The 21129-nt window shown below is 35.1% G+C and overlaps 1 protein-coding gene across 1 annotated transcript; it reads left to right on the top strand.

Annotated features, from left to right (window-relative positions):
• The first annotated feature begins 1330 nt into the window (after nt 1-1330).
• LOC138336981 (uncharacterized) lies at nt 1331-19669 on the top strand. Its single transcript, XM_069286630.1, has 4 exons — nt 1331-1438; nt 15559-15637; nt 16188-16253; nt 19529-19669. Exons 1-4 carry the CDS (start codon nt 1407-1409, stop codon nt 19652-19654), a joined length of 303 nt encoding a protein of 100 aa, XP_069142731.1. The 5' UTR covers nt 1331-1406; the 3' UTR covers nt 19655-19669.
• Nucleotides 19670-21129: the final 1460 nt, after the last annotated feature.

Genomic DNA, 21129 nt, shown 5'->3' with positions numbered 1-21129 from the left:
GAAACTGGTAGGTGGAATGATATAGAATATCAAAACAGAATTTGTCCTTTTTGTGATACAAACGATATTGGTGATGAATTTCATTATTTACTAAAATGTCCATTTTTTACGCTGGAAAGAAGGTTATATATTAACAAGTACTACTATACGCAACCAAATATTCTAAAATTCTCACTACTTATGAATTCTGTTAATATTAAAACATTAAGAAATTTATGTAAATTTATCAAGGTTATTTTCCAAAAGAATTTATGATTTGTCCTTCCTTATATGTACATATTTTCTACTTGTCAAATTTTTGAAATTGATATTTATAAATAGGCATACAAAAAATGTATTATGTTTCTCTATACAATGTATTTGTCATAGAGAACTAATAAAGAAACTTGAAACTTGATTGACACGTGAAGAATTGAGCGTCATATTAAAATTGGCGGTAATTCCACATATAAAACAATATAAACAATTATGTAAGAACAATAAACGTACGAAATTTCGCTACTAGTGTGATAGATCTGTCTTATTTATACAGAATATGTAAAATGTTTGCATGTAAAACTGTTTGAAAATCATAAAAAGGGTAGGCCTACTGTGATGTTAGGTTTTATTTATCAAATTGTTTGTTTTCTGTAAGCTCTCCAATATTGGAGGAAATCACATAAATCAAGTTCCCTACAGCTATTAGTACTAGGCCTATATAATAATTCACCCCCGACAGAGCATAAATAATATTCATCATTTGAACAATAATTGGTGTTTAATCGTGTATATATATGTCTAATTAACATACACACAAATATAAAATTATTTAATTTGCCTTTGGTGCATGAGCAATCAGTACTTCATTCCTTTTTCGGGATGCAATTAATTATTTTTTAATTTGAAGTAAAATTAAAAGCTCAAACTTTTCAATGATGGTAATAGCGTAATTTAGATATCTTTTGTAACTGAAGAAAAATACTTAATCGTCTGCTCATGTTTTTAATAGTGAAAAATATCATTTGTCAGCTGTGGAGCATCTTTAACAGACACGTACTTGTAATCTGGGGGAGGTAACTCGAGAAACGTTTCGCTCCATGTTTAGTATTAGTGACTAACGTAAACCATCACCTGTAAATCTGCTATACAGAGACAATAACTGGCCTTTTAAGAACTTATTTTGACTTAGTGGTCTAATCAAGGATTAATAAGTGATACAGTACTTGGTCTAATGAATGGTAGTAATGGTAGGCCTACCGCTGCGTTTCGTTTATAATTATTCCCAATATTTTATTGTTCATATGCAACCTCAAATTTGATTGGCTGGTGTTTGAAAGAATGTGGCTGATTGGCGCTACCGAGAGGAAACTAAATGCTCGCCGCCATATTTGAAAGTTGTTATTATATTTGCCAACTATCACCACAAGATGCCTAGTAAGGACAACGAAAATTTATTCAGGTAAATGAAACTCGGAAACAAATACACATTTTCACATTCAATGTTGATCTCTTATCGCATCTATTCCAACCATCAACCGACGCATACTGCAATAGGCCTACTGTATTGCTAACCATTTGTTCTAACGTTAGGCCTACATTATTTTTTTAAATTCCATGTGTTGCTTGTAGGGTAGGAACCTAGTATGAAAGGAGTCTGACGTTCTATCATTTTTTATATACATGTAGTTATGCTGAACGTCAAACTCCTGTGGTAGTATTTAGGATGTAATACTTTCAGACAGTTTATTTTTTTAGAAGTACATGGATGGTTTTGTCCGATTGTTTAATAATTTAATAATAAAACCCAAGGACGAGTACTTTTTTAACTATGACACTGTTTTCCAGTCGTAGTAACAGAGTAAGGCGCCTACTAAGCCTGGTCTACATATTTAGTTTCATTCTTGATCCTCTTTTCTTACACACTGAGGTGACAAATTACATTCTGTATAGCTTTAAAAACACACTTTTCACGTTAAAATTATTATTAAGACACGGTTCTGGTAAGCAGCGATAACATTTCACTAGTTTACGCACGTCTGCTGGGATTTTTGAGTCCGATTTCTTCAATATGTTTGCATTGGCAATATTGTCTTACTAATTGCCCAGTTATACATATACGTATAGATACTGTAATATATTTTTTAACTTCTATGAGTGTATGTATACATATGATACTGCAACTGGTCAAATATCAACCTAAACTAGATTCTTGATAAGTATCTATAATAATAATAGTAATAAGTTTGTAATTGTACTCTATTATATTTCTTATCTTCTAGTATGCTGCAATAAGGTGTAGGATATGAAAAATTGTACATTCTGTTAAAACCGCACTATACATAACTATCATCAAAAAGTCAAGTTAGATTCAACCCTGATATTGTTAGTATTTGTAGATGTAGTTGAAACTAAGTTATATCAAAGAATATTTATAATGATTTCTTAATAACTTTGCGTACATGCGATACCTCCCGCCGTGAGACAAAACCTCCCATATTTTAAAGCCTTTTATTGTCTCCCAGGAGGAGGGTCTAAATTCCCATATTCCGTTAACCCCTCCATTTTATTTTCGACCGCCATATTTGTATACATGCTAGGTTAATTTTAGCATGAGAGTAACCACCCCCTGACAAACACCCAAGTGGCCCTAATTAGCAGCCTCGGGCTATTTCCACCTTGGCTTGTGGTGTCACTTTCACTCCTGTCTGTGTATTACGTAAACTGAAGTCAAGCACCCCATAGAAAACAATCAGCTGGCCTTTCAATAAATTTTATGAGTACAGCTGCTGCTAGTGAGCATTACTACAAAACAAATACTGTTTACAACTGTAAATGATTTACTCACGTTTTTAATGTCTTTGGTACAACAGTTGTTGAAAATCGATACTAGTTGTAAACATGACTTCATATTAAACTTGTTGCATTAAAGTTACGATTATTGCCGAATGGAAGTCAGAAAGTTCATGACCCTTTCTCAGAAGAGTTTGGACAGATGTTACATAGTTGCGGTAGTCACATGACATCGTACGTTCTCAGCAACGACATTACAATGTCAACTAACTTCAGCTTGTTTGGCTAAATGGGACCAGGACAGAAGTGATTTATAGTCATACAAAATATCACTAGTATATAAACAACATCTAAAACCTTAACATATAGATTACAGATCATGATGGAATCTTGCTTCCATTCAGTGTAGAAGCATCATCTTAGGCCATCAATATACATTTTCTTATGTTGTTGTTTTTAAGAAAAAAAAAATTGTTTCAGAAAGTTAGTGGGCCTATGTAATTATGTCCCCCAAACGAAGTGGGGGGACATATTGTTTTTGCTCCGTTTCTTATTATTATTATTATTACAAGCTAACCGATACTTACATTATATATATCATTGGCTTCTTAGGTAAAATATGTGTTCTCGTTTAAATATCACATACAGTATATATAACAATAATGACAATAAAAAAGCTAACCTAATTTTATAACAGATACGTATAATTCATTTTTCACAAAAAAATAATGCGGGCAGCCACTTGAAATATCATGATACACACGTGCATATCAAAAGTTATCCAATACTTTTAAATGACATACGTATCAAATTACTAATAAACGTTTCTGTCATAATTTGCGTGCCCCTGTGTTTTGGCTGAGGTGACCAAGATTGCATTTTACGGATTCGGAATAGCAGTTGAAACTGCTTGTTTTACACATGTTCAGAGAAATTTAATTGTCAAAAACAGATATATCTAGATTTAATATCCCATGAAAAGTTACATAATATAAGACCACGATCGAGAGCATCGTGGGTAGCGTTAGGCCAAGGACGTCTCCTTGTAGGCGGTGTATGGGATTTGCAAAATTATTTAGTCTAGATGAAATAAATGGTTATTCTAGGTACTGGTGTATGTAAATAATGAATGTACTTGCAATATTTCCAACGTTGGAATTTTTATTTTGCTATAATTAATATCGATGCCGCCACCGTTTGTGCGATGAGATGAGATGAGGAGTTGTTGCCGAGTCATCTTGGTTTTCACTGTCGACACCAAAATGAAACTTGTATTGTAAGATAGTGAACGTGTATTATGTTTATCCTGCAAATTTTTCATTATATATACAAAAGATGGTATTCAAAACGAAAGCAAATTGTCTGTTATTTACACGACTTCGCTCAAAGCGAAGTGCTTCTTTGACGACCAAGAAAAGATGCACTCACTCAACGGAATGAGTGTGTACTCCTTTTTACTACCTTGGGAAATATGTCAGCGATTGTTTGGCGGAACTTACCGCCGTTTCAGTCACTCCTACTAAAAGTGACGTCACTGGAATGTTCGGGATCAAGTCATTAAATTTAGAAATTGAATCAAACGAAAGAAATTAAACATTTATTTACTGATATCGTAATATTTTCCTGTTACAACTATTACAGGAATTTCTTATAATTCGGTATCGAGTTCTGTGTCCGACTTATGTCGATATTAGTGCTATAAGTGCATTGTTTCTTGATATTGTTCCGCTTGTTTTGTTGACTTTAAATTCGTAAAATGAACTTAACCCGCGAAGGGCGTCAGAACGCTTGTTTTCAACGGGAATAAACACCGTGGTGATAAAGACCTTTCAAGTATGGCAACAGTGAATAATTTCATCAGGGAAATAGGGACACAAAAAGTCGATTTTCTCCAAAAGTAAGTAAGTTACACTACATTAATTTTGCTGGAACACTTAAAAAGTCGTTCTGATTTTAGAACAATTGGAATTATGAAGATATCTCTTACAGTATTTTTATTATTATTATTATATATAATGTAAGTTAATTACAAGCTAACCGATACTTACATTATATGTATCATTGGCTTCTTAGGTAAAATCTGTGTTTTCGTTTAAATATCACATACAGTGTATATAACAATAAAGATAATAAAAAAGCTAACCGAATTTTATAACATATCTGTATAATTCATTTTTCACAAAAAATAATACGGGCAGCCACTTGAAACGTCATGATATACACGTGCATATGACATACGCATCAATTTACTAGTAAACGTTTCAGTCATAATTTGCATGCACCTGTGTTTTGGCTGAGGTGACCAAGATTGCATTTTACGGTCTCGGAATAGCAGTTGAGAGTGCTTGTTTTACGCATGTTCATCGAAATTTAACTGTCGAAAACAGATATATCTAGATTTTATATCCGATGAAAAGTTACATAATATAAGACAACGATCCAGAGTACATGTATCGTGGGTAGCGATAGGCCAAGGACACCTCCTTGCAGGTGGTGTATGGGATTTGCAAATTATTTAGTCTAGATGAAATAAACGATTATTCTAATTACTGGTTTATTTCATAATAATGAATGTACTTGCAATATTTCCAATGTTGGACATTTTTATATTGCTATAATTAATATTGATGCTGCTTTCGTTTGTGCGATGAAATGAGATGAGGAGGTTTTGCTGAGTCATTTCGGTTTTCCCTGTCGACACCACAAGTGACCGTGTATTCTGTTTTTCCTGCAACTTTGTCATTATACATACAGAAGATGGTATTCAAAACGAAAGCAAATTGCCTGTTATTTACACAATTTCGCTCAAAGCGAAACGCTTCTTTGATGATCAAGAAAAGAATGCATTCACTAAACCGAATGAGTGTACACCTTTTTACTACCGTGGAAATATGTAAGCGACGTCATTCCGGTGATTGTGACGTCAATGTTTGGCGGGACTGACTGCCGTTTCATTCACTCCTACTAAAAGTGACGTCATTGGAATGTTCGGGATCAAGTCATCAAATTTAGAAATTGAATCAAACGAAAGAAATTAAACAATTATTTACTGACATTGTAATATTTTCCTATTGCAACTATTACAGGAAATTATTATAGGCCGGTATCGAGTTCTGTGCCCGACTAATGTCGATATTAGTGTTGAAAATGCATTGTTTCTTGATATTGTTCCGCTTCCTTTGTTGACTTTAAATTCGTAAAATGAACTTAACCCGGGAAGGGCGTCAGAGCGCTTGTTTTCAACGGGAATAAACACCGTAGTGATAAAGACCTTCCAAGTATGGCAAAAGTGAATATCTGGATCGGGGAAATAGGGACACAAAAAGTCGATTTTCTCCAAAAGTAAGTAAGTTACATTACATTAATTTTGCTGGAACACTTAAAAAATCATTCTGATTTCAGAACGATTGGAATTATGAAGAAACCTCTTACAGTATTTTTATTATTATTATTATATATAATGTAAGTTAACAAGCTAACCGATACTTACATTATATATATAATTGGCTTCTTAGGTAAAATATGTGTTTTCGTTTAAAAATCACATACAGTGTATATAACAATAATGACAAAAAAAAGCTAACCGAGTTTTATAACATATATATATATAATATATATAATTCATTTTTCACAAAAAAATAATACAGGCAGCCACTTGAAACGTCATGATATATACACGTGCATATCAAAAGGTCTCCAATACTTCAAAATGACATACGTATCAAATTACTAGTAAACGTTTCTGTCATAATTTGCGTGCCCCTGTGTTTTGGCTGAGGTGATCAAGATTGCATTTTACGGCCCCGGAATAGCAGTTGAGACTGCTTGTTTTACACACGTTCATAGAAATTTAACTGTCGAAAACAGATATATCTAGATTTAATATCCCATGAAAAGTTACATAATATAAGACCACGATCGAGAGCATCGTGACTAGCGATAGGCCAAGGTCGTCTCCTTGCAGGCGGTGTATGGGATTCGCAAATTATTTAGTCTAGATGAAATAAATGATTATTCTAATTACTGGTTTATGTAAATAATGAATGTACTTGCAATATTTCCAACGTTGGACATTTTTATTTGCTATAATTAATATCGATGCTGCTATTGTTTTTGCGATGAGATGAGATGAGGAGGTTTTGCAGAGTTATCTCTGTTTTCCCTGTCGACACCAAAATAAAACTTGTATTGTAAGATAGTGACCAGGCATTCTGTTTATCCTGTAACTTTTTAGCCCACCATCATCAGATGGTGGGCTATTCAAATCGCCTTTCGTCCGTGGTCCGTCGTCCGTCCGTCCTTCCGTCCGTCCGTCCGTCCGTCCGTCCGTCCGTCCGTCCGTCCGTTAACAATTCTTGTTACCGCTATTTCTCTAAAAGTACTGAAGGGATCTTTCTCAAATTTCATATGTAGGTTCCCCTAGGACCCTAGTTGTGCATATTGTATTTTGGGACTGATCGGTCAACAAGATGGCCGCCAGGCAGCCATCTTGGATTTTGATAGTTAAAGTTTGTTACCGCTATTTCTCATAAAGCACTGAAGGGATCTTTCTCAAATTTCATATGTAGGTTCCCCTAGCACCCTAGTTGTGCATATTGCATTTTGGGACTGATCGGTCAACAAGATGGCCGACCAGCCGCCATCTTGGATTTTGATAGTTAAAGTTTGTTACGGCTGATTCTCAGAAAGTACTGAAGGGATCTTTCTCAAATTTCATATGTAGGTTCCCCTAGGACCCTAGAAGTGCGTATTGCATTTTGGGACTGATCGGTCAACAAGATGGCCGCCAGGTAGCCATCTTGGATTTTGATAGTTAAAGTTTGTTACCGCTATTTCTCAGAAAGCACTGAAGGGATCTTTCTCAAATTTCATATGTAGGTTCCCCTAGGACCCTAGTTGTGCATAATGCATTTTGGGACTGATCGGTCAACAAGATGGCCGACCAGCCGCCATCTTGGATTTTGATAGTTAAAGTTTGTTACGGCTAAATCTCAGAAAGTACTGAAGGGATCTTTCTCAAATTTCATATGTAGGTTCCCCTAGGACCCTAGTAGTGCATATTGCATTTTGGGACTGATCGGTCAACAAGATGGCCGCCAGGTAGCCATCTTGGATTTTGATAGTTAAAGTTTGTTACCGCTATTTCTCAGAAAGTATTGAAGGGATTGTTCTCAAATTTCATATGTAGGTTCCTCTTGGACCCTAGTTCTGCATATTACATTTTGGGACTGATCGGTCAACAAGATGGCCGACAAGCAGCCATCTTGGATTTTGATAGTTAAAGTTTGTTACGGCTATTTCTCAGAAAGTATTGAAGGGATTGTTCTCAAATTTCATATGTAGGTTCCCCTAGGACCCTAGTAGTGCATATTGCATTTTGGGACTGATCAGTCAACAAGATGGCCGCCAGGTAGCCATCTTGGATTTTGATAGTTAAAGTTTGTTACCGCTATTTCTCAAAAAGCACTAAAGGGATCTTTCTCAAATTTCATATGTAGGTTCCCCTAGGACCCCAGTTGTGCATATTGCATTTTGGGACTGATCGGTCAACAAGATGGCCGCCAGGTAGCCATCTTGGATTTTGATAGTTAAAGTTTGTTACCGCTATTTCTCAGAAAGCACTGAAGGGATCTTTCTCAAATTTCATATGTAGGTTCCCCTAGGACCCCAGTTGTGCATATTGCATTTTGGGACTGATCGGTCAACAAGATGGCCGACCGGTGGCCATCTTGGATTTTGATAGTTAAAGTTTGTTACCGCTATTTCTCAGAAAGTATTGAAGGGATTGTTCTCAAATATCATATGTATGTTCCTCTAGGACCCTAGTTCTGCCTATTGCATTTTGCGACCACCATCTTGGATTTTGATAGTTTAAAGTTTGAAAAGCAGAAAAAAGAATTGTAAGTTTGAAAAGCAGAGAAAAGATCCCTCTTTCATTTGTCAGACATAGATCAATCTTTGGTGGGCGCCAAGATCCCTCTGGGATCTCTTGTTCATTATACATACAGAAGATGGTATTCAAAACGAAAGCAAATTGTCTGTTATTTACACGATTTCGCTTAAAGCGGAACGCTTCTTTGATGATCAATAAAAGTTGCATTCACTAAACCGAATGAGTGTGTACTCCTTTTTACTACCGTGGGAAATATGTAAGCGACGTCATTCCGATGATTGTGACGTCACTGTTTGGCGGGACTGACTGCCGTTTCATTCACTTCTACTAAAAGTGACATCACTGGAATGTTGGGGATCAAGTCAACAAATTTAGAAATTGAATCAAACGAAAGAAATTGAACATTTATTTACTGACATCGTAATATTTTCCTATTGCAACTATAACAGGAAATTCTTAAGTTATTATCCGATATAGGGTTTTGTGCCCGACTAATGTCGATATTAGAGCTGAAAATGCATTGTTTCTTGATATTATTCCGCTCCTTTTGTTGATTTTAAATTCGTAAAATGAACTTAACCCGCGAAGGGCGTCAGAACACTTGTTTTCAATGTGAATAAACACCGTAGTGATAAAGACCTTCCAAGTGAAAATTTGCATCAGGGAAATTGGGACACAAAAAGACGATTTTCTCCAAAAGTAAGTAAGTTACACTACTTTAATTTTGCTGGAACACTTAAAAAATCGTTCTGATTTCATAACAATTGGAATTATGAAGATATCTCTTACAGTATTTTTAGCCCACCATCATTAGATGGTGGGCTATTCAAATCGCCTTTCGTCCGTGGTCCGTCGTCCTTCCGTCCTTCCGTCCGTCCGTTAACAATACTTGTTACCACTATTTCTCAGAAAGTACTGAAGGGATCTTTCTCAAATTTCATATGTAGGTTCCCCTAGGGCCCTAGCTGTGCATATTGCATTTTGGGACCAATCGTTCAACGACAGGCGGCCATCTTGGATTTTGATAGTTAAAGTTTGTTACCGCTATTTCTCAAAAAGTGCTGAAAGGATGTTTCTCAAATTTCATATACAGGTTCCCCTAGGACCCTAGTTGTGCATATTGCATTTTGGCTCCAATTAGTCAACAAGATGGCCGCCAGGCCGCCATCTTGGATTTTGATAGTTAAAGTTTGTTACCGCTATTTCTCAAAAAGTACTGAAGGGATCTTTCTCAAATTTCATATGTAGGTTCCCCTAGGGCCCTAGTTGTGCATATTGCATTTTGGGACCGATCGGTCAACAAGATGGCCGACAGGCAGCCATCTTGGATTTTGATAGTTAAAGTTTGTTACCGCTATTACTCAAAAAGTACTGAAAGGATCTTTCTCAAACTTCATATATAGGTTCTTCTAGGGCCCTAGTTGTGCATATTGCATTTTGGGACCGATCGAGCAACAAGATGGCCGACAGGCGGCAGCCATCTTGGATTTTGATAGTTAAAGTTTGTTACCGCAATTTCTCAAAAAGTGCTGAAGGGATCTTTCTCAAATTTCATATACAGGTTCCCCTAGGACCCTAGTTGTGCATATTGCATTTTAGGACCGATCGGTGAACAAGATGGCCGACAGGTGGCCATCTTGGATTTTGATAGTTAAAGTTTGTTACAGCTATTACTCAAAAAGTACTGAAGGGGTCTTTCTCAAATTTCATATACAGGTTCCCCTAGGACCCTAGTTGTGCATATTGCATTTTAGGACCGATCGGTGAACAAGGTGGCAGACAGGTGGCCATCTTGGATTTTGATTGTTAAAGTTTGTTACAGCTATTACTCAAAAAGTACTAAAGGTATCGTTCACAAATTTCATATGAAGGTTCCCCAAGGACCCTAGTTGTGCATATTGTTATTTGTGACCGATCGGTAAACAAGATGGCCAACCGACGGCCATCTTGGATTTTGATTGTTTAAGTTTGTTACCGCTATTTCTCAGAAAGTACTGAAGGGATCTCTCTCAAATTTTATGTGTAGGTTCCCCTTGTACCATAGTTGTGCATAGTACCTTTTAGGACTGATGCATAATGCCTTTCGGGACTGATCGGTAAACAAGATAGCCAACCGGCCGCCATCTTAGATTTCATTGTTGAAGTTTGTTACCACTATTTCTTAGAAAGTACTATAGCGATCTGTCTCAAATTTTATATGTCGTGTGTTTGAAAAAGTTTGAAAAGCAGGGAAAAGATCCCTCTTTCCATTGTCAGACATAGATCATTCTTTGGTGGGCGCCAAGATCCCTCTGGGATCTCTTGTTATTATTATTATTATATATAATGTAATTTAACAAGTTAACCGATATTTACATAATATATAATTCATTTTTCGCAATTTTCAGTCATGTGGACATGACGTACATGTACATAGGAATTATTTTACATGATGAATAATTTGCGTGCCCCTGTGCTTGGGCTGAGGTGACCAATATTACATTTCACGGTCCCGGAATAGCAGTTGAGATGGGTTGTTTTTATCTTGTACACACGTTCCTTCCGCATATTCATAATTCTAAATATAACTATCGAAGACAGATATATCTGGATCAAATTATCGATGAAAAGTTACATAATACATATGTATAAGACCACGATCGAGTGTATTGTGGGTAGCGATAGGCCTAGGACGTCTCCTTGCAGGCGGTATATGGAATTTTCAAATTATTATTTGCCTAGATGAATAAATGATTTGTTTTAATGTCCAGGAAACAGGAGTCATCTCGTCTTTCCGTGTCAACAACAAAATAAAACTAACAGGCCTATTCAAGGACACGTCCTTAACCTAGCTACTGTAAGATACTGACCGTGTATATATCCGATGAAAATCCTCAGATATATAATTATTCATTCTGTAGTAATAAAGCTACATGTACATTTAGCCCTTCCCAGATATTGTGAATAGTTTGAATAGGCATGTTTGCATGATATATTAAAAAAAAAAAATGCCGCCGGTGGTGAGAATGGAAAGATCAGAAGATCTGCACGTTAACACTAAGCCAGATTTCTGTTTTTTATATACAGTGGGTTTTTTTTTATAAGAAGCAGATAACATTGTTATTTTTGTGATGATGTATAATTGAGTATTTCCTAATAGGAAAAATAAAAATTTGTAAATGTAATGTGCATGTAGCTGTTGTTTCAGCATGAAGAAAAGTGAAAAAATGATAATAACACATTGGTCACAAATCACAAAGTTTTTTGTTGTTCTTTAATATACCTGGTATACGATAATCTTTGTTTGTTATTTTATTGATTTTTTTTTTCTGATATGCTCGAACGTCGGTGAAGACACCCCCTGAGAGGAATGAGTTTGATTTCTCCGAGACGAAGCACAGGGTCGTGTTACGTTGATACGGAGAAAACGACAGTTTTCATTTTATGCCAAGTTATATGCAATGAGAAATTGTGCAAAACAATCTTATTTAGATTATATCTTTCTACTGCGTATGCATCGTAAAATTCTACTAAGTTGCATGAAAAATCACGATAACTGCAGGTACAGGTAGGCCTAACATTTTACAATGCACAGTCGATGTCGGGAACAGATCCGATTTGATGCATTCAACTCAAATATATATATATAAAAAAATGAATGCTATTGCCGAGACCTTTTGGACTAGAGATAGTCTGAAGTCAAGTCTTCAAAGACCGCTATTTTAATGAATAGGAAAAAAAAACACCAAAAAATCACGATAGCTGCTCGCAACCCAGTGGTACCGCGGTTTCATCGGTTTTCGACGGCGAAAGACCAAAATAGATTTTTTACACACAATGTCAAACATATTCAATTCAAATCATTAATTATATGTTTCAGAAGCATGTTAATGATGTTTTTGTGCAATATTTCTTGAATTTCATCTACTAAACGAAACATTGTATCCACACCACAAACGCTGTAAGATTTACATAGAAGCCTACGTAGGCCTACTGTTTCTTTTTGTCAAAGTGACGTTTAAATAATGAAATGTTTCAAGATAAAGTAACACTATTATTTTAAACTATGTTAAGCTGTATATGAGTGCACATTGTCACCATAATACCACAAATGAATGCTTATTCAATCCTTCAAAACCTCAGCTTGCAAGGTCGAATCACCTGGGCTCATAAAGGGCTAAAAAGTGACGTCATTGGAATGTTCGGGATCAAATTGTCAAATTTAGAAATGGCAATCAGAATAAAGAAATTAATAATTTATTTACTCACATCGCAATATTTTCATATCGCAACTGTTACAGGAAATTTTTATTACCTGGTATCGAGTTCTATGCCTGATTAATCTCGATATTAGTACTGAAAATATCTGGTTTATTGATATTGTTCCGCTACTTTTGTTGAGTTTGAATTCGCAAATTCGAAGGGCGTCAGAACGCTTGTTTTCAACCGGAATCAACACCGTAGAGATCAAGACCTTCCAAGTGAATTTTTGCATCGGGGGAACAGGGACATAAAAAGTTGATTTTCTCAAAAAGTGAGAAAAATAAAATACATTAATTTTGCTGGAACACTATAAAAATCATTCTGATTTCGGAACAGTTGGAATCATGAAGATACCTCTAACAGTATTTTTATTATTATTAGTATATATTATGTAAGTAATTATTTTTATTCTTATTTCTTCTGGTTTCTTCCGCCGCGCGGGTTTCCGCAGCTTTTCTCAGAAACTACTGGGCCGATTATCACGAAACTTCACATACATATTCATTAGGGTGTGGGATTGTGCATAAAGGTTTTTTTTTCCCAACCGGAAGTCCAAGATGGCCGCCAGGGCCCATTTCCTGTTTTCAGGTTTCGGTCTCCGATCTCGATGAAAATTGGTCTATGGGGGTTTTAAGGGATGGCAAACATCATGAAAACATTTTCGTGAAGATTTTTGGTATTTCAAGATGGCTGCTGGACCACTTCCTGTTTTCAGGTTTCGGTCTCCGATCTCAAAGAAAATTGGTATATAGGGGTTTTAAGGGATGGCAAAAACAACATGCAAAGGTTTTCGTAAAGATTTTAGTATTCCAAGATGGCCACTGGCCCACTTCCTGTGTTCAGGTTTCGGTCTTTTATCTCAATGAAAATTGGTATATAGGGGTTTTAAGGGATGGCGAACAACATGCAAAGGTTTTCGTAAAGATTTTGGTATTCCAAGATGGCTGCTGGCCCACTTCCTGTTTTCAGGTTTCGATCTCCGATCTCAATGAAAATTGGTATATAGGGGTTTTAAGGGATGGCGAACAACATGCAAAGGTTTTCGTAAAGATTTTGCTATTCCAAGATGGCCGCTGGCTCATTTCCTGTTCTTCAGGTTTCGATCTCCGATCTCAATGAAAATTGGTCTACAGGGGGTTTTAAGGGAAGGCGAACAACATAAAAACATTTTCGTAAAGATTTTTGGTATTCCAAGATGGCCGCTGGGCTCACTTCCTGTTTTTATATTTTGGTCTCTGATTTCAATAAAAATTAGTATATAGGGGTATTAAGGGATGCTGATCAATATGATAAAAATTTTAAAAGATTGTCGCTGGGCAAACTTCCTGTTTTCAAATTTTCTTCAGCAATTCATTGAAAATTGGTAAATGGGGATTTTAACTTAAAATTTTAATGGATGCCATACAGTCATGATTACTGCCAAATCAATTTCTCTGAAAATAGCCTTGTATTACCATATTTTTGCGCGTATAGTGCACACTTTTTTCAGATTTGTTGCAATTGGGGGTGCGTTTGGGGGACTATGTAATGGTGTCCATTACAATGAGTACTTGTTAATTATTGTATTGATCTACCAAACTGTAAAAATACTGATAATGTTTATAGAGACATCAAAAGGCTGGATGGTGTGATTGGCAAACTTAATTATCAAATTTAAGATATTCTTATTAATACATATCAGATTAAAAGATCAAAGTGAAGTAGTGAAGAAAGTTTTGAAACATATTTATACACCTGTCCTTTGAAGTACAGTTTATGTAAACAACAGAAGTGACCAAGGGCTCTCGGTAGGTGTGAAACACTGAGTAATTAGTGGCTGACAGACCACCCATGGTGTTTAATTACTGTCAACACCTGACCTGGGTATACAGGTGACACCCATACACAATTTATCCTCAGTCATAATTAGAGTAGATAGCCTTCAGGACAGACACATATTCACCACTGGCTAGAATAATTTCTTGTTGTGTCATGGCTAGATCATTGAATCTTACTCCTATTCTGTAAGTTTATATTTATGATAATCATCTTGACAGTTCAGAATATATATATATATGTTGAGAGGGCCTCTATAACAAGACATAGATATTATTTCAATTCTGAGTGTCCTACAGAAAGCATGAACAAAACAATCTTGTGAATATATGATCCAGATATTTGTTTGGAGAAATTTCCAGGGAATTTATACAGTGTAATGGGTCCAGACGTAATGTATATATATATTATTTCTTGATTTCTTCTCCGCTTGATATTTTATAATTAAATATATGATAATAAATGTTAAAAAGTTCATACATAATATTACAGTATGTAAAATTTCTGATAGATTTAATTTGTATTTTTAACAAGGACTTACTGAAAACAAACAAAAATTTTTGTGTACAGAAAGTTATATGTTCAGTTAAGAAATACCAACTTTTACATGTTTTAACATAATCATTGTATGTTATTTAGCAATTATTTCTTAGTTTATCTGAAAAAATTCACAGTAGTATATACACAAATTATATATCAACAGTTCATCACTTACACATATATACATATGTCATGAACATGACTTCATATCACGTGCACATGTTGCTGAATTTCATCTGTCCATTTTAATTCCACTTTAGTGTTCTATTAATGATCATTTGATTCTCTCTATTTTAAAGATTACCTGAGATCAAAGATGAAAAAAGCTGTCGAAGACATTCTGTTATTGGTCTTGCAAATTTTGAGCTTCCCAGTCTGGTAAGTATATTCAAAATGATGATTGATATTAAAATTAGTATTATAGACTTTGAAGGTTTGACTTTGAAATAACACAATCAATAGTCTATAATGTTGACTTGAAAATTCATTTTAAAAATAATTAGTCTAAAGGCTTTGCATTTATAGTTTTTGCCTCATAATCATTTATAGTTTATTTCAATTAATCAGTAGACTTGCTACATAAACGGAGATTTTGCAGTTCATAAACATCTTTATACTCGCAGCATTATAGGTCAGCTGAGATGAAGTCTCATGATCAAATGACTTTTGTCCATCGTTGAGTCCGAAAACAATATTTACATTTTTCACTTCTCCAAAACTGCTGAAGCAAATTTCATGAAATTTTCAGTCAAAATTGTGAAATATAAGGCCCTTTATATATATATGCTCACATTACAGGATTAGTGGCTGACCACCTCAAGAGGCTGATGGGTGCAGTGGACCGATATATAAGTGTTATCTATTTGTTTTATTCTGTATGAGAACTCATGTGACTGTGAAGACCCATGTGCCTTTTTCTTTTTTTCAGAGAAAACGGAAGAGGAAGATAGAAGAAGATACACTCAGCATACAGAGCTTTGATGTGGAACACAAGGTAATTACACTACTATGATTATTTATTGGCAAAGTATCTTAATTAATACATCTTGGTTGTCTCAGCTGAACTTTTCAAATATTATTAATGCATAGGGCTGCCGCGGTTAACCGGTGTATTGGGGTACTATTGCAATGCACCAACAAAAAATATTGTACCGCGATACAGTTTACCTGTACCGTTTTTTTACGATATATTTTCTTAGTATCATAATTTCATTAATTTAATATAATTAAAACGTCCTGTCATTAAAACAAAACCAGCAAGTTGTATTTGTTTTCCTTTCCGATAATATTAAGCCATGTGGGTATCCCTTTCGTTTTCATTCGATTCAGATGTTGGTCAAATGTTTGTAACTAACGTGTACAATGTTCAAATGATTCAAACATTTGCATGACGTTGAATATAAACAATATGGCATTAGGCTAGTTTCTGAAATATTATCAAGCTGATTCGATCCATCAATCAACAATATCGGAATAATTCTCTAAATACATTTAAGGCCCGGTGAATATATGGCTGCAGGGATTTTGACAGCTATTTGAGGCTTCATCGTCCGCCGCCATTTTCGAATTCATACACGTGTCAAAACAACACTGCAAGCCGATCAGCCCTTTTAGAAGTTTAATGTAATCACGATTGTAAGCTTATTTTGCCAAGACAATTGTACGTAAATTTGTTCATTATTAAGGTTCAAAAGTGTAAATATTTGCAGACACTATCATGTTTAGTTATTGCATTATTAGGTTACGATCGTCTGTAGCCTAGCGTTTTCACAAACAGACTCGTATTTTTTAAAACAAGAACCTCACATTTGAACATTTTTGTTCAACAACATGGTTCAAATCGATGTAAAACTACATAATATAGCACTGTATGTTTGTATAATGTAAAGGCTGTTTTTATTATGGAATATATACAAAATAGACACCACATATGTTAAGGTCAAAATATTGCAATACATATCACAATGCAGTTGTTGTGTATCACAATATATCGTGGTATGCTTCTTCCGTATCGCGGCAACCCTATTAATGCATATCTTTTAATCCCCATGATGATTTTGTAAAAGCTTTCGTTAAAAAAACACCAAGTTCTGTCTACTGATGGAGTAAAGAACCTAATGACGATATCAGTTCAAAATATTGAATGGAGATTACAATAGATAATCAGGCTTGTAAAGTAATTAAGACAATCCCGGAAATCGTGAACTAGTGTTGCACATTCCATATATACATGTATATCATGAGTCATCTTAATTACTTAGTCCAGGTATTTGTTACAAGGGTTTTGAAGACTGACAATAACAAAAGCACTTTTTTTTTAAAATTACAAGTTATCAGCTTTGATTTGCTGCATGAAAATGAGCAACATGTGAAGAGATAATTGTATTGATATGTTAATATTTTCAGACACAATCATGTTTAGTTATTGCATTTGGTATTGATCATCAGACTTTTTCTCAAGCAGAATCCTGTGTCGATCTTACATAAACGAATCTAATTATTGGAACATTGCTTTGTTATTAAGCAATTAAAATCGATTTATAACTACGAAAATAATTACTTGTTGTTCGTTTTAAGAGTAAATAATTTACGTATTGATCAAATGAAGGAAACGATATTGCCTGTTCACATGCATATATGTATGTAGGGGGTCAACCGGAGGTGCAAAACGCCATCTCCGCCTATTCGAATACTCCTGTTATTCGAATAATTTCTTCTGGAAAATGCCTTATTCAAATAAGCGGAATCCTCTGTACTTATAAGTTTCTGTATTTATAGTAAACAAATTTATGCACATGACCTACAATGCACACATCACATACAGGTAATACAGCTAGTTGGTACACATATCTGTTTCAGGGGTGACTGAAGGGTATTTTGATTCTACGTATACTTACAAGCATATAAATGCATGCATATAGTTGTCATTATGGAGTACATAGCTCTGCTAGAGTAGCATTATTTGTGTTGAAAATTAAAATATGTATTATATATGACATGGTTCCAATGCAACCTTGAAAACTGGAAAAAGTGAGGGAAATTGAAATAAAAAATCAGAACAGAGAAAACAAGGAAAATTTGTTGAAATACCTTGATAAAGCCTTGAATTTTATTACTTGCTTTAACTTATTAAACTGTGTCCGATCAGCAACCAGCTTATTTATTACACTCTTAAAATGAGGCATGAAGAAAGATACACAAACAAACCAATGTTAATATATAGTTTATTCATTGTTTTCTTTCATAATGAAGTAGTTTTATGTTGGAATAGGTCCAGTCAGCATCATTGAAGTTGCATTCCTCTTAAAAAATTAAGATTACACAACTTGTGAAAGGTATCTGAAAGTGTGAAAACATGACTTGAATTTCACTTATTGGCCTTGAAAAAACCTTGAAAAAGCCTTGAATTCTGATCCAAAAAAATAGTGGGATCCCTGATATGAGGATGAACATTGGAAAGCATCAAATAAATCATGCTTGTGCAGGTTCTTGATTTCACCAGGCTGTCGGGTCATGTGAGGATGTACAATCACATATAATAGAATATTTTAAAATGAAGATAAATTTATAAGGAGGTACCGTATTCGACCCAATAAGCGCCCTCCCCCTTTTTGAGGCCTCAATTTCAATTGCCCAGGCATAAATAAGGACCAAAACTACATAAAACGGTATAAATTTGCAATAATTTTGACTTCTTAACACCTTTTCATTTTTATCAATTTTTTTAAGCGCCCTTGGCGCTTATTGGGTCGAATACAGTATTTAATTTGTAGAAGACATGACAAAATATTTGATATAGGTTTATTACTGGTGTTACATGTGTCATGTTTATAGGCATTCTGTACTTTTGAGTTTGTTATCACTACTGAGCTTTTACAAGAATGATCGAGGGAATGACTCATCACAGGTACATTCCACCTGAATTCTTTAACTTAGAAACACCCTGTCAGATAGGTGTTCTAGTCAAAACAGTGTCCTATCTTATATACTCTGACTACATAAACATGTGATATGGCAGTAGGTGTGATCTCCGACATTCAGGAAAGATTAGAGTTTTGTTCAGAAAGGGTAAGATTAATGGTTGTTTTTTATTTCAAATGTAAAGTGTTAAAATGTCAAATACTTTGTGATATTATCAATTTCATTTTAGATAATGTCCAATGAGAATTTTGTGGTTTAAATGTAGCCAACATTGGTATGGGTATCGCTGGCAGAGTTAGAATAGAGACATTTGTTTACATTTTGTGATGTATGTTATTTTGTTTTTAGAAGAAGAGCAGAAAGTCTTTGCTGAGAGTATCTTCACTTGCTAATCTCCTGTCTCCGAAAAGTCACAACAAACGAGGATCAGATGGATTTCAGGTAAATGTAAATAATCAATGGGTAATATATTGAATTTATTTTCATGTGTTCTTTCTTCGTATTCCATATTACAGAGTTAGCTCCCTTGTGAGTAGGTATCTGTTGTTACGTCGTCATTTTGTGAGCACAATTTATGCCGTTTTCTCTGAAAGGTATGACGATAGCAAATACATGAAGTCACAATCAATACCTATCTGCAAGGGCAGATAACTCTGTAATATGCAAATACAGAATATATATATCACAGCCCATTGATTGACTAAAAACATCATTTTTAGCTCACCTGTAATGGGGCGGTCTCCATTGTCTGTCCGTCAATGTTACTCCTTCCAGATCCATCCAAGATGTTTTTCCTGGCTATAACTCTTAAACTGTAGCTAGTACCTTAGTTGTGCTTTTTCAATTTTGGGTACCTTCTGCTTTTCAATAATTGTTCTGTTACTATGGAAATGTTAAAAACACCAAATTACTGTTTCTTTTCTGGGGGGTCTAACTTAAAAACCTTTCAAGTAGAAATTCACTTATCTCTGTATATATACTGTCTTCACCGTGATTAGAAAAGATAAAAAAAAATATATATCAGAAAGGGGGTTCTTAAAAAAGAAACAAAATGTAAGATGTGGATGTGAAAAACCTTTAAATTTTAACTCCTTCCGTTCACACGGCACATAAATCTGTCTCAGTAAACATGCATATATGCCTTCTTACTTTTTGAGATCCATTATTGGGTCATGATTCACATGTGAAAGATTCGCAAGTTCATGATACAAAGGCAATGTTATAAGCATCACATAATTTACCCTGGTTCCGTTTAACTTAAACGGAACTAGGACCCAGACCCGGGTTCTGTTTAAGCTCAAACAGAACTAGGAACCATATTCGAGTTCCGTTTATTTGATCGGAACTAGGAACCAGACTCGAGGTCAGTTTAGAGCGGGCGCTTGCATAGATGTGACTTTTTTAGATATATTTTTACAGGAATTGTCTTTGAAATTTCAGGACCATGTAATCAAAGTAAAAATCATTTCAGTGTAGATTTCTTTACACGAAGTCGACAACGAGACCTGTTCTGTTCTGTTTAATATTATGCGGATCTAGGAACCAGTTCCTAGTTCTGTTTAAGCCGATGTTGGCCTATACATTGCCTTTAAAGACTTTAATGAATATCCTGATGCTTAATAGTGCCCCGTATCGCAATACGGGTGCCTTATAGTAATCAGGTTGTCGGTCTATCTGTCCGTCCGTCTGTACGTCCGTCCGTCCGCCTGTCCTTTTTTAGTTCTTTTTTTTTGTTACCAAGAAGTCTTAAATTGCAGATGTAGGTTACCTTAGTGCCCTTGTTCTGCATATTACATTTTTGGGCCAATCGGTCAATATGATGGCCGACAGAGAAACACCTTTGATTTTGGTAGTTGAAGATATTTATCTCTATTAAGCACCAAAGGGATCTGTCTGAAATTTCAGAGGTTGGTTTCCCCTAGGTTCCTAGTTGCGTATAAGGCATTTTT

This window comes from Argopecten irradians, chromosome 12 (genome assembly GCF_041381155.1).
Source record: "Argopecten irradians isolate NY chromosome 12, Ai_NY, whole genome shotgun sequence".
Lineage (NCBI taxonomy): Eukaryota > Metazoa > Mollusca > Bivalvia > Pectinida > Pectinidae > Argopecten > Argopecten irradians.
Note: the sequence above shows the minus strand (reverse complement) of the source record. Positions and strands in the feature narration are given on the sequence as shown.